Genomic DNA, 15,452 nt, shown 5'->3' with positions numbered 1-15,452 from the left:
TAAAGGCATATCAACAGGTTATTATTTAATACATTATATAATTTTACATTAAATATTACATTACTTAAACTAAAATTTCTCATTTATTTTATAGATTACGTTGATCATGGTGATCAAATTTTTAAATGTGAGTCTTGCAACGCGTGCTTGTGGGAAGTTGAATCTAGGAGAGGAAAAAGAACTGCCGATACAATGTTCTCTTTATGTTGTCGCAATGAAATGTTAAACTTCATGATTTAAAGCAACCTCATGAAACTTATGTAAAGTTGTTTCGTGGCGAAGATCTTATAAGCAAGTATTTTTTGAAAAATATTAGACGATTCAATTCGATGTTCTCCTTTACATCAATGGGTGGAAAAATTGACAGTTCCATTAATAGAGGAAACGCTCCTTACACGTTTAGACTTGGCGGAGAAAACTACCATTCTATAGGAAGTCTTCTTCCATTAAATAACAAACCTCAGTTTGCTCAACTATACATTTACGATACGAAGAACGAAATATCAAACCGACAACGAGTATTTGGGTAAGGCTTACTTTTAAACATTATATGTTTCTCATTTTTCAAACAATTACTGTTTTATCATATATATCATTTGTATTAATGTTAATTTTTATTTGTTTGTCTTACAGTGAATCATCTTCAAATGCCAACAATTACGAAAATTATATTATTAATTATCTTAAGGAAATGTTAGACTCACAAAATCCATTGGTTCAGGCATATCGTATGGTACGTGATACTTTTAAAGAAAATCCTCAGACTGATTTGAAGCTCCGCATTGTTGGAACAAGGAAATACGATGGTAGGACTTATAACTTACCAACTACCTCTGAGGTTGTCGCTCTTATCGTTGGAGATTTTGGTGACGCAATGGACAAGAGAGATATTATAGTTAACTCCAGGTCTGGTGGTCTTCGACGAATTAGTGAACTTCATCCTTCTTATAGTCCTCTACAATTTCCTTTGCTTTATCCTTTTGGTGAGGATGGTTATAAAGTAGACATTCCTCACAGGAATGTCGATCCTTCGTCTACGGCTGCCCATAAGAAGTGCACTATGCGAGAGTTCTTTGCATATAGGTTACAAGACAGGCCTAACCAATTCTCACTACCCTTAAATGGACGAAGGCTTTTTCATCAGCTTTTGGTTGACGAATATACCATGGTTGAGAGTCAAAGGTTGCATTTTATACGTGGAAAACAGAGTGAACTTAGGTCTGACACCTATGAAAGCCTTCGAAACCTTAAGATGGCAGGAAATTCAGATGCTTCAACATCTGGGCAGGGTGTAATCCTTCCGTCATCTTTTACTGGTGGAAGTAGATATATGATGCAAAATTACTTGGACGCTATGTGTTTTTGTAGATGGTACGGTTATCCGGATTTTTTCTTAACCATTACGTGCAATCCAGGTTGGCCAGAAGTAAAACGTTTTTTAAAGGATACCAATTTAAATTCTGAAGACAGGCCAGATATACTATGTCGGATTTTCAAAATGAAGCTTGATTCAATGATTAAGTTGTTGAAGGATAAGACTTTGTTTGGAAAAATCAAAGCATGTTCGGTTCTCTATTTAATATTTTTTTAATATTTTGTTTACTGTTTGTTAAATATATTTATTTTATTTAATTTTTGATAATTTATTTGTTTGATTACAAATGCAGCCGTTTACACAATTGAGTTTCAGAAACGTGGTCTGCCTCATGCCCAAATTTGCCTATTCATGGCTCCAGAGAATAAAATTCACAATCCGTCCCATATAGATAAATTTTTTTCAAGTGAAATTCCTGACAAGGTCACTGAACTAGACCTATACCAGCTTGTGTCAGATCATATGCTTCATGGTCCTTGTGGTGAGGCTAATCCCAGCTGTAGCTGCATGATTGATAGAGAATGTTTAAAAAATTTCCCAAAACGATTTCAAAATGAGACAAGTATAGATTCCAACGGTTTTCCGCTTTATAAAAGAAGAGACAATGGGCGTTACGTCGTCAAGAAAGGTATAAATCTAGATAACAGAAGTGTTGTGCCTTACAACAAAATTCTTTTACGAAAGTATCAAGCAAATATATATGTCGAGTGGTGCAATCAAGAAGGATCAATCAAGTATTTGTTTAAATATATAAATAAGGGTCCAGATCGAGCTACAATTTCCCTTGTCCAAAATAACACCGCCGAGAATGAAGATCCTCAAGTAGATGAGATTAAAGCTTTTTACGATTGTAGATATCTTTCTGCATGTGAGGCTGCTTGGAGGATATTTGCTTTTGATGTTCATTACAGGGTCCCGGCTGTTACGAGACTTCCTTTTCATTTACCTGGTCAATAACAGGTAATTTATGGCCCTGAGGAAGATATTGAAGATGTTCTTACCAAGACTTCCAATTCAGTTTCAATGTTTACTGGTTGGATGGAAGCAAATAGAAACTACGAGCATGCAAGGAGGCTATCATATGCTGAGTTTCCAACACAGTTTGTATGGAAAAAAACATCACCACCAAAATGGGTAGAAAGGCAAAGTGGGTTTGCTGTTTGTAGAATTCATGCCGTTCCCGCATCATTTGACGATGCATACTACTTAAGAATACTTTTAAACAAGGTTAAAGGACCGAAATGTTTTAAAGATATTCGAACAGTAGATGGTATTGTTTGTGATTCTTTTAGAGATGCATGTTATAGAAGAGGGCTTTTAGACAATGATAAGGAGTACATAGAAGCAATTGAGGAAGCAAGCCATACCGCAAACGGATATTATTGAAGAAATCTGTTTGCAACAATGCTTATAACATCGTCCTTATCAAGACCTGATTACGTCTGGGATAATACATGGCAATTTTTAGTCGATGGGATTCTTTATCATCAACAAAAGAAACACAAGAATCCAGGTTAGTTTTGTTATATGTGTGAACTTGTCTTTTTTTACTTTGGTTTAAGGTAGATTTTTTTTTTCAGGTTTGTCTCTTAGTGACGATCAATTGACGAACTTGGCATTAGTTTAGATTGAGGATTTTTTGGTATCCAACAATTCATCTCTACGTAGGTTTTCAATGCCTTTTCCAGATCAGGAATCCGTTTCTACGTCAATGAATCCTCTTATGATGGAAGAATTATCTTATGATAAGGATATTTGTCAAATGATTTTAAGCTTTTGTACACATCTCTAACTGATGAACAAAAAAGCGTTTACAATGAAATATTCAACTCCGTGAAACGTAAAAAAGGTGGTGTTTTTTTCGTGTATGGTTACGGCGGTACCGGCAAAACATACTTGTAAGTCCCCCCGGGGCGTCGCCGATCGATACGAGATCCGCACGAGGTCTAGGAGTGCGGAATCCTCCTAGACTCGTTTAATGGTGTAGAAGACGAAGAACACAATTACACACAAACACATACACGAACAAACACACGAATGGGATAAACACATCTGCAGATCTTTTATATCATAACCAAACCATGTTACAAAACGAACAAAAACAAAGACACGGCCGACCCGAGGTGAGCTCTACCTCGGGCTGTCCCACACGACTCTCCCTCTCGGTTTCTCTCTAGACAATTAAACTGATCACAAAACACTCTAACTTTCTGGATCCTCAAACCTAAACAAGACATGTATATATATCGAAATAACTTCGCGGGCTTGGGCTTGGGCTAGTAGGCGAAGTTGTTCTAACTTCGCCTATGGCGGAAGTTGTTACAACTTCGCCTACGGCGGAAGTTGTTACAACTTCGCCTACGGCGGAAGTTGTTACAACTTCGCCTACGGCGAAGTTGTTATAACTTCGCCTATGGCGAAGTTGTTCTAACTTCGTACTTCGTTTCCACTGATCAGAATTGCATAGCGACGGTCACAAAATGCACCAACAGACTCCCCTTTGACCGTTGCTCTCAATTCTAACAAACACAAAAGATCATCTGTTACAAAACATGCACCAACAGACTCCCTCTTAACTGATGATCTTCTGTTTGCTCTTCAACCAGCCGTGTCTGAAACTGTCGTGTAGCTACACAAATCTACCAATCACCCAGCGTCTTCCATATCAGATCTCCCCTTCAGTGTAAGCTTCTCCGACTAAATAGATTGAGGTCTTTGAAATGCATGCATCCCCGTGCCTAATTGATCATCTCAACCAATCACGTGAGTCCTTCTGGCTTCACCAACACGTGAAGTTGGGCTCCCTCCACAACTTCACCAACACGTCGGCATACGATAAGGTTTAATCTTCAACTACTCAACATCAAGTGATCAATTTCATCACAAAACCACCTTGACAGAATCTAACACACATGACCATTAATTAATCCGAAGCTTCTTCAATCACCAGGGATAACGATCAAGAACATAAACACTTTAATTCCCGATTAAATCCAACTTGTTCCAGAATTTTCACTTTAATAAATAAGCATCACGTTTCAGGATCCAATTCTCGAACGCCTTGAAAATAACATAAATAATATGCTCTTACCGCAATCCAGTAATGACAAAAACCTTCAGTTCAATTTGACTTTCTTCAGTTGGTCAACCTCGAACAACAACAATTTCATTTGCCCACAAACACCCAAATATGTGTCAATATCCAGTTTCAATCAATATCCCATTCACAACCTCAACTCCATATCCAGAGTTGACACGTATTTGTTCACACGTAAGACCAAGAGATAACAAGTTTCACTCGTTGACGGAACAACGTCTTCGGTCTCACAATAATCGTGTACACCTGGCCATACAGACGAAAACTCCAAACAATTTTTGTTTTTTTTTAACTTCGCCTAAAGTCAACTTCGCCTAAAAGTCAACTTTGCCTAAAAGTCAACTTCGCCTAAAAGTCAACTTCGCCCCTCCTTAACTTCGCCTGTCCATAACTTCGCCTGACTGATAACTTCGCCTAAACCCTAAAATTTAAGCGACAACTTCGCCTGAACCCCATAACTTCGCCTGCGGCGGCTGTTCGGCCAAAAACGCATCAGAAACGTGCCAGAAACACCAAAACACAGATCTCGAACCATAGCATAAGAGCCTAAGGCTCTGATACCACTTGTAAGTCCCCCCGGGGCGTCGCCGATCGATACGAGATCCGCACGAGGTCTAGGAGTGCGGAATCCTCCTAGACTCGTTTAATGGTGTAGAAGACGAAGAACACAATTACACACAAACGCATACACGAACAAACACACGAATGGGATAAACACATCTGCAGATCTTTTATATCATAACCAAACCATGTTACAAAACGAACAAAAAAAAAGACACGGCCGACCCGAGGTGAGCTCTACCTTGGGCCGTCCCACACGACTCTCCCTCTCGGTTTCTCTCTAGACAATTAAACTGATCACAAAACACTCTAACTTTCTGCCGTAACCTAACAGATTATATAAACACGACAACTTCGCCTGGCATGTTCAGGCGAAGTTGTCACTAACTTCGCTTATCTAACAAGTTCGCCCATATCAGGCGAACTTGAGACTCAACTTCGCTTAATTAAAATACAAAACATTACTAACTCGATTACAGACACTAGACACTGAACTACTGACATCATGTACCAACAATACTTATGGAAAACCTTATCTGCCTCAATTCGGTCAAAGGGAGAAATTGTTCTTAATGTTGCTTCAAGTGGAATAACATCTTTGTTATTAGAAGGCGGTAGAACGGCTCATTCCAGATTCCTTATTCCAATTAATCTTACCGAGGACTCCCAATGTCAGGTAACTATCATAAATTTTATTAAGTCTTGATTATTTCACATTTAAATGTATGTTTTTAAATTATTTTAATGAATATAATGTTGACATATTCAACATTTTCAGGTTAAGGGTAATACAGATGTTTCTGAGTTATTGAAAAAAACATCATTAATAATTTGGGATGAAGCTCCCATGATTCATAAACATGCATTCGAAGCATTGGACAGAACCCTAAAAGATGTTATGAACGTTGATTTGGGCAACACCTCTGGATCATTGTTTGGAGGTAAGGTAGTTGTTCTTGGTGGTGATTTCAGACAGATTTTACCTGTTGTACAGAATGGAACAAGAAACGATTGTGTGAACGCCACAATTAGTTCTTCTTACATATGGTCAAATTGTAAGGTTTTGAAATTAACTAAGAACATGAGGTTGGCCGTTGGTTCTCAAATGTCAAATACTTTAGAGATTAAACAATTTGCTGATTGGTTGTTGGATATTGGTCAAGGTAATCTTGGTGGTCCTAATGATGGTGAAGCAACTATAACAATTCCAGAGGATCTTCTAATAAAAGATTCCCTTGATCCTATGTCTGATTTGATTGACTTTGTTTATCCATCTATGTTAGATAGGTTTAAATGATCTTACCTAATTTCAAGAACGGGCTTTGCTTGCTCCCTTAAATGATGTGGTTCAAGAGATTAATGATCGTATTTTAGCGTATTTTCCTGGTCAAGAAATGGAGTACTTAAGTTCAGATAGCATCGACGAGGTTGGAAGTGTATCTGAGGATTTTGATCCCGCGTGGTACTCTCCTGATTTTCTGAATGGTATAAAGATGTCCGGAATGCCAAACCATCGTTTGTTACTTAAGGTTGGAGTTCCTATTATGTTACTACGGAATATAAATCAGAAAAAAGGGTTGTGCAATGGAACTCGACTACAAGTTGTTAGTTTGGGTAAACGCGTCATAGAAGCTAAGGTTGTTTCTGGTACTAATATTGGATTTCGTACTTTACTCAGCAGAATAAGTCTTACACCGCCTGATAAGAAGCTTCCCTTCAAGTTAAAAAGGAGACAGCTTCCTATATCGGTTTGTTTTGCAATGACTATTAATAAAAGTCAAGGACAATCTTTATCGCGTGTTGGATTGTATTTAAAAGACCCTGTTTTTACCCATGGCCAGCTTTATGTTGCTTTGTCTAGAGTAAAGACTTGCGAAGATATTAAGATTGTTTTATTAGATAAGGAATCCAAATTGATTAGTGAAACCAAAAATGTTATGTATAAGGAAATATTTGGAAACCTTGTATGAATTTTTCGACAATACTTTTTTGTTTACGTTTGTATCTTTTTAAATATGTTTAAGGTTTTTTAATAAAAGGATTGTATTATTTTAATGTTTTGTTTAACTATAAGTGCATGTTTGTATATTCAATTATGTTTAGTTGTTTATGGTTTTTGTAGTATATCTTTTATGTTTTTGAAATTTAATTTTATAGACTTTTATTTATAGGTTAATATTATACTGATTTATATATATATATCCGAAATATATGTTATATACATGTATATCTTATCAATTTACTACATTTAATAAATAGGAGAATAGCTTAAATGTTCATAAATAGTTTCTTGAATATAGGGATAATGATGAGTTTTATGGATTCAATCAACCGTCATTTTTATTATTAATTAAATAAAGACTCTTTGGAAGATAATAACAATAACCATAACTTATACAATAATCAGTTTCTTAGAAATCTTCATCTCTTCCATCATCTTCAACAATGACAATAATTGTTTGTTGGAAATTTTCATCCGAAACCAATAATTATCAGTTTATTCTTAGTGATTCTGTCTACAATCAATAAGCCCTCTATCGAATCGGTTATGTCGTTTAGCATTCCGTTTAAGTACCAAATAATAGGATACGGAAAGCGCAAACAAGTTATTAACGACGAAGAGAGAGAACTATTGAATGTTCTAAATGAAGAGATTTTACAACATGAACAAAAACTACTTCCTTTTGTCAATGTTAGGGAGTGGTTTTATTATCCTATGCAAAATAATGTTGTTATCAAATATGTGAATGGTCAGCAAAAGACTGTTAATCCGAAGTCCATATTGCAATCGAATGACATTTTTCTTTTAAGAGATTTAGATTTCTTGAAGGTTTCCAACGTTTTTAAAACAAGAGCACATTTGGATTTGGAGAATGAGGTGGTTGAGAAGGTTAAATGGCTGTTAGCTTGTCAAAATTATGAATCCGATTTTGATGATCTTCAAAGCTGTTTTGGATCTTCTTCAGATGTTTAAGGTAAATCAGATAACATATGTAGTTATATTTTTGATAAATATAATTTTTGACTTTATTTTTGACTTTGCTTTTTTCCTTTATGTTAGTAGTTTACTTCATATACATAGGCTTATAAAAAAGTACAATACACACCTATAACAGTTTGTTTATTGTTTTGTCAGGTTGTTATGACAGTTTGCGGTTTTTGGTGGGTTGTGATGTAAGTTCATTTTTGGTAAACTTGAAATCCATATGTTTATATTTTATTTTAGATTATACCTTTTATGTTTATATTTAGTTTGTGTTAGCATGAAGATTGTATTAACGGTATTAGAATTTTAATTATTTGGTATTAGTGATTACTTTTAATATGTCTGCCTCTCTAATATTATATTTTCAATATACTTTGATTTGTAATTACCAAATTGATTAATTTTTTTTGTTTCTGGTTATAAACTTAGGTTATAAAATTGTTTTATTTTCTTTTGACCTCAACATAGTAGCTACATATTGTAGATATCATCCATTCATTATAATATACATTAACTTTTTGGTTTAATACTTAATAACGTTCCATGGTTTGTTTATATTTTTCAGGTGGTTAAGGTGCATGGTTTTGTTTTGGACGGAAGTTTTCAAGGTCATCCTGTTCAAGTAATGTTAATATCTAATGGTTTAATGTGGTTGATAAGACAATGAATCGTTTGTTTCTATTAGGTGATTATGTAGACAATGGTTTGGTGTACTTCTTTTTGTGGATGTTTATGAATGTTTATATAGCATTATATGTTATTATATTTTAAATGTTTATATATCGTTATATATTATTATATTGTATGTTAGTTTATATACATTGTGTTATATATCTAATATCAAACCGGTTTTAGGTACTGATGATTTGGTTTTAAGTTGCAAATTTTGACTATCATGTTGGTATAGCAACGTTAACATCTAATTAGTTGTAATGACTTTTATTATAAACTTAAGTTTGTGTAATTATTAACTGTTTATGTAGACTATCTTATTATCTATATCTCCAATATAGATAAATATTATATCTTTTGGGTTGTAAATTTGATTTTATATTATGGTTGTTTATATATATATATATATATATATATATATATATATATATATATATATATATATATATATATTATGATATTGTATGGTAGTTTTAGATACATTTTGTTATTTATCTATTTTCAACCCGTGTGTAACACGGGTACTATCCTAGTTAATAATAAACAGTTGAGATAAAAAAAATGGAAACATTCATTTGCTTATAATCAGATTATATTTAAGATTGTAACATGACAATTAAAACACATCATTGTAATGTGAATTTATTTGAATTTATAAATGCATGTGTAGATACCTGCATGTGCATTCATATAAATTATAAAACATGCTGCACACGCGCGTAGATTTACTAGAATGCATTGTTGGTTGTATCATATGTTGATTATTGTAAAACTCTAAGAAGTATGTGTCTTAATATGTCTATGTCTCGAGTTTTATATATAGTATAGATATTTACATGTGTCTAAGATTCTATATGTAAAGATTACATGAGATTTGGGCTCATCGTTGATATATAGGGGGGTGGACAAACCCTAATTGATAATTAATATCATGCATACATCCATGGCGGCAAAGCTCCACCGTGATACCATCCTGCGGCATCCATTGCCGGAGCTTCCATCGGAAATTATATTTGACCACATACTACCATGGCTGCCAGGCAAATCCATACTCCGTTTCAAGTGTGTTTCCAAGCAATGGTATGCTTTCTTAACCACACCAATGTTTAAGAAGTTGCACTTTGACCACATAAACAAAGATGATCACCACAACCCAAACAAGCTTCTAGTGTTACCACATCATACAAGTTCTTCACCATCGACTGCGAATCGCCTAAACCCAGTCTAATGCCTTGTCCCCCTTTGCCGTTCGATACCTATGGTACAACGATCGAAGTGCTCACTTCTTGTCATGGATTGGTATGTCTTGGTATAAGGAGGCTGCATAAGTATGATAATAAACATATATATTACTCTGATCTAATGTTATGGAACCCGTTGAACGGAGAGTACAAGACATTGTCTAAGTTTGGTGGACACTATGAGTTGATCTACATGTGTAGAGGAAGAGCGTTTGGATTGTATTATAGTTATTCGGATGACGACTATAAGCTTCTACGAGTAGCCGATGGTGCTTTTATATACTCGTTGAAATCTGACTCGTGGAGAAAACTGTGTCATTCAAAGTATAATGTGGTCATGTTTGTTAATAATCAGCATTGGAGTCATAGTATTTGGTTGAATGACAAGCTCTACTTTTTGATAGAATACCTGGGTTCAAATTTGTCAAAGTTTCATCATATAATTATAAGGTTCGACACAAAGACGGAAAATTTCACAGCGATAACAACTCCGTCTTTTGAGAATATAAGGCCACACATCTCAGTTGTAGAAAGCATATATATAGGAACATGTTACAAGGGAACACGGCAACAGATGTGTGGTTTCTCGGTTGTAAGAGGACGCATTCTCTTCTTTGTGACGTTTTTCAAGAACTGTTCTTTGACAGATCGTATGGAGTTGTGGAACACGGATGAGGATGGAGATGGAGGATGGACAAAGGTGGAAACTTATAGCAAACTGGAGTCTTTTTTACCCGAGTTTAAGACCAAGCCGGTAGTGCACATGATGAGGAATGGGAATTGGATCATGCATTCTAGAGATGAAGGTTACTTTAGCCAGGTAGATTTGGAGAAGAGTATAAAAGACGTATCGTGTTCGTATGTGTCAAGCAGCATGTATAGGCATATCCTTCTGCAAGGTAAATATGTCGAGACTTTTGTGTCGCCTAATCGATACATGAATTGATACCGACCTCTTAAACTAATTTTGATTTGCTTTGCTTTTGTTAATTCCGTGTTGGTTTTTATGTAACTACGTATACTCTCCCCTGTGGGATAGAACTATTCAGTAAGTTTATATTTGTGGGACTATGATAATTACTAAAGCAATATTGCAAACCTTTATAATATTGAAGAATTTGTAAATGGTGGATGGTCCTAATTATCAGCAAGAGGTGTCTTTTGTTAACAAAAACATTTTATTTAACAAATGTTGCTACATTAGTTGCAGCCTGCAACATAACATTAGAAATTACATGGTTGCGATAGCCTCGACATGTCATTTTTAGCAGGACACGGGCCGTAGCCTCAAAGACCGCCATTTGACAACCACGTCATTTTACCTTAAGGCAAAGCGTACTGGGTGACGATTATGGGGCACGAACACCCCCCCCCCCCTTCCCGAGCGACAAAATGGGTGATAAAGGGGGGGGATGAGAACTTGTCGCCGGATCTTGTTTATGTTATATTATTATTATAATAGTGTGTGTGTGATATATATATATATATATACATATAGGGTGGGGTTAAAATAAGAAGTGGAGTGTGTCTAAGAAGTGTAAGAAGTAATCTGGTGCGTTAGATATTTATATGGGGCTACAACACCATTACACCCATAAAACAAAAACTCATCTTTTGCTGACTGGGCGTTACATGGCGCAAGTCGCCCCATTTTGTAGGTCCTCCACTACACATAGCCTAATAGATCAGCGGATATATTCCGGGTCTAAGCCCAAATAATGTGTCGCTCGGTGTGGACATACGTCGGCTGTGAACGTCCGTGATTTACCAAAATAGAAAATCAATGCCATGATAAACAAATTTCTATGTAGTGGGATTTTGTACTTCTTTATGTTATGCATGAACAGAGGGTAGAGAATCGATGAAGATGGTATATTTTAGTTAATTCATACTCATTCATTGTTTATACTTATAATTTTTTTGTTTGCTATGCCACCATTTGTGGGATGGATCATAGAACTCTTGTGTTCAACAAGTTTACTTTCCATAAGCTCTTAATTACAATTGAAATTGTATATTTAGATCTGCTAACTCAATTGATCTAATTTCTTATCATTAAACCAATAAGCCATATATTATTTCTTATATATCATCAACTATCAAGTTAAGTTTTTAAAATATTGTGTGTTATCGATACCTTGAGCGCTAGCGTATTCCACGTCACAATCACACAATGCGACTTCCAGATCACCTTCAAAACGAGGTAGCGCCCCTTTGATGCCACAGCCCATAAGAGCAATGGCGTCAAAGCCTCTTTATAGCCTGCAATCCACTGCAACTCAATCAAATGGACCATGTGGACTTGTGGAGGGTGAGGCGCCGGCCAATGTCCATCTCCTTAACACTTGGTCTAATCGTAACGTTAATATTTGTCATGTTTTTAAGTTCCTTCACACACTATTATAGAATCAAGGCCTTACATATTACGACTACACAAATAACGTAACACGTACAACAGCATGTTTTAACACTTAAAACTAAAGCTCAAAACATTTTAAATGTTAAAGAAATCAGATCAGCAAAAAATCAAAATCCAAATCTGAAAATTTAGATTTGATCGGCTTATTTTATATCTAATTCGATTAACCTACTTGAAACACAACTCACTCTTTACGTTAATTTTGCAATTTTGTATGTGCTATGTTAAAAGTTTAGGGAAATAGTTCTTTCTTTAGTATTTTATTTTTTTATAATTCTTTTCCTTATTCGAACAAGTCGACAAATTAATCAGAATTTGACTCAAATTCGAATAAGTTATTCGAATCGACCGGTAAGTATAGTTTTCAAATCTTCAAATTCGAATAAGCTAATTCAAATACCCCGAAATTATTGTTATTATTATATATAATAATTAAGGAGTTTGGTGCCGCTAATTGCTGATTGGGCCACTTGGCAGCAACTTATTAGTCTTCGCATTTTTTTAAAAATTTCCGGTACAATGACGAATATAATGAAAACCGATCGAACGTCAATTTTGTTTTTTGTATTGTTTTAATTTCGGTATGGTAACGAGCACGACAAAAAAACGAGTTTTAATTTCGCGTAGACTCATAGCATCGTCGTCTATGACTGACAACACGCGGATTTTACTAACGCCTGAGTTTACCGAACAACACCACCCCATTGGTCCACCTCAATTTTTTATGTTTTCCGGTTTTTAGCCTCGGTACCGTAACGAAATTAATGGAAGCTAACCGAATTCGTGTTGAGTTACCGCCACAATGCCTGTGACCGACAATGCATGGGTTTCATCACTGCCCGGGTTTACCGATCAAATAAACGTCGAACATTTCATTTTTTATATGTTAATATTTTTATACGTTAAGTTGACTAATGTATTTTTTGGGTTTTAACGCTCAGGTTTTACCAACGGTGTCTATAGTGTAACGAGCCTAATCGATAGTTTCCAAATTCGTGTCAACTAGCCGCTGTAACGCTCGAATTTACCAACACCCCGGGTTTCAAGGTTGGGGCTATACCAGTTGCCCCACCACGTGCGGTGGGTAAATCACCAGTTCTATATATTTTGAATTGCCTATAATATAATTAATTGTTTTTAACCTAATCAATATTTTGTTTTTAGTTAATTCTTTCTGATTGCTATGCCACTATATATCATATATATCATCGGTAGGATAGAAGTCATAGAACTGTTAATTGTACGTGTTCAACACGTTCACTATTAATTATTGCTTGAGTGAAAGTTTAGTATCAATTATGTAATTAGAATAAAGTATAATTTGAGTCATTATGCACCTAATTTTGATCAATTGTGTACTAATGTATATCTAGTTTAATATTCAAATTAAGATTACAAGTTCCAAACTGATCTCGGGTGCATCCCTGTTAAGGTTGTTGATATATTATATATAAAAGGTGGACAAACCCTAATGAGACCATATCATATCATATCATGCCGCGGCCGTTGCCGGAGCTTCCACCGGAAATTACATTAGACCAAATACTCCCAAGGCTTCCCGGCAAATCCATACTCCGTTTCAAGTGTGTTTCCAAGCAATGGTATGCTTTCTTAACCACACCAATGTTTAAAAACTTGCACTTTGACCACATAAACAAAGATGATCACCACAACCCAAACAAGCTTCTCCTTTCATCTAACAAATTAGGGCCATGCAAGTTCTTCACCATCGACTGCGAATCACCTAATGACGGTCTAACCGCTATCCCTGACTTGCCGTTTGAAACAAGTCATGCAACAACTATCAAAGTTCTTAGTTCTTTTCATGGACTGGTATGTGTTGGCATAAAGATTAAACGAATTGATGAGAAATATTACTCGGGTTTGAAGTTATGGAATCCATTGACCGGAGAGTGTAGTAGATTGCGTATAGGTGAATACCGTATCATGATTAGAGCATTAGGTTTGTATTACAGCTCTTTAGATGATGACTACAGGCTTCTAAGAGTAGGCGCCGCGGGTGTTTATATATACTCAATGAAATCTGATTTGTGGAGAAAACTTGGTGGCTCTAAGTATGATGTGGTGGAGTTATGACCATTGGAGTCAGAGCATTTGGTTGAATGACAAGCTCTACTTTTTGAGAGATTACAAGGGTAGTTTGAATCAGTGGCAATATCAGCCAAGCCGAAACGAAATTATAACGTTTGACACAAAGACCGAAAAGTTCTCAGAAATTGCAACTCCATCATTCGAGAATGCACGGCCAAGCCTTTGCAGTCTCGCAGTTGTAAGAGGATGCATTCACTTGTTTGTGGCATTTTACAAGGAAAGTTGTTTGTGGAAGATGGATGCGGATGGATATGGAAGATGGACAAAGTTAGCAACTTACAGCCACCCAGAGTCGTTTGAGAAGGTGCCAGTACACATGATGAGGAATGGAAACTTGATCATGCATTCTAGTATTGAAGGTCACTTTTGCGAGGTAGATTTGGAGAAAAGTATAAAACATGTATCATATTCGTATGCCTCGAGTAGCATGTATAGGCATATCCTTCTACAAGGTAAATATGTTGAGACCTTTGTGTCACCTAACCGATCGTGATCTTTAAGTTAACCTAGCTAGCTAATTTTGTTTTGCTTTTGTTAATACTGTTTGGTAGAATATTTTCTTCAATAAGAGTATAAGACTATAAGAATCATTGTAATTTTAGTTTTGGCTTTCTCCATTAGACCCTTACTAAAGCAATCTTGCAAACCTTTACATTGTTGAATATGCAAATGATGGATCGATCGCCCTAATCTGCAGTACTCTAATTACAACGGTACCATGTTTTATATAAATCTTTTCCTTAATAAGTCGACAAAACCTGAAGTTGACTCAAATTAAAATAAGTTATTCGAATTCATGTATAGATATCAACTCTTCAAATTCGAATAAGCTAACTCATATACCCCGAAATTCTATGTACTTGTTCTTTGTTCTTCCAAGATTTTGGGGTAGCCATGCGACGGGAAGGTTTTTCTTCAGGCCTGATCCACCTAGGGTGGTGTTCCTGGCGGGGCTGAACTCGATCATCTCAAATTCCACCCCGTTAGCA

General features: G+C 35.7%; 5 protein-coding genes across 5 annotated transcripts; all 5 read left to right on the top strand.

Moving 5' to 3' along the window:
- The first annotated feature begins 347 nt into the window (after positions 1–347).
- On the top strand, positions 348–2,761 carry LOC143565959 (uncharacterized). Its single transcript, XM_077052784.1, has 4 exons — positions 348–526; positions 634–1,562; positions 1,668–2,287; positions 2,336–2,761. Exons 1-4 carry the CDS (start codon positions 348–350, stop codon positions 2,759–2,761), a joined length of 2,154 nt encoding a protein of 717 aa, XP_076908899.1.
- Positions 2,762–5,538: 2,777 nt separating this feature from the next.
- On the top strand, positions 5,539–6,330 carry LOC143565957 (uncharacterized). Its single transcript, XM_077052782.1, has 2 exons — positions 5,539–5,709; positions 5,812–6,330. Exons 1-2 carry the CDS (start codon positions 5,539–5,541, stop codon positions 6,328–6,330), a joined length of 690 nt encoding a protein of 229 aa, XP_076908897.1.
- Positions 6,331–6,427: 97 nt separating this feature from the next.
- On the top strand, positions 6,428–7,003 carry LOC143565952 (uncharacterized). Its single transcript, XM_077052781.1, has one exon. It carries the CDS (start codon positions 6,428–6,430, stop codon positions 7,001–7,003), a length of 576 nt encoding a protein of 191 aa, XP_076908896.1.
- A 2,631-nt stretch (positions 7,004–9,634) lies between these two features.
- Positions 9,635–10,878, top strand: LOC143565944 (F-box protein At3g22700-like). Its single transcript, XM_077052776.1, has 2 exons — positions 9,635–9,861; positions 10,008–10,878. Exons 1-2 carry the CDS (start codon positions 9,635–9,637, stop codon positions 10,876–10,878), a joined length of 1,098 nt encoding a protein of 365 aa, XP_076908891.1.
- Positions 10,879–13,845: 2,967 nt separating this feature from the next.
- On the top strand, positions 13,846–14,448 carry LOC143565935 (F-box/kelch-repeat protein At3g06240-like). Its single transcript, XM_077052768.1, has one exon. The coding sequence runs from the start codon at positions 13,846–13,848 to the stop codon at positions 14,446–14,448; it is 603 nt and encodes a 200-aa protein (XP_076908883.1).
- The last annotated feature ends 1,004 nt before the right edge of the window (positions 14,449–15,452 follow it).

The sequence above is a fragment of the Bidens hawaiensis genome, unplaced genomic scaffold (assembly GCF_021521415.1).
Source record: "Bidens hawaiensis isolate Kalapana, Puna unplaced genomic scaffold, B.hawaiensis_p1.1 tig00001236_1, whole genome shotgun sequence".
In the NCBI taxonomy this organism is placed as follows: domain Eukaryota; kingdom Viridiplantae; phylum Streptophyta; class Magnoliopsida; order Asterales; family Asteraceae; genus Bidens; species Bidens hawaiensis.
Note: the sequence above shows the minus strand (reverse complement) of the source record. Positions and strands in the feature narration are given on the sequence as shown.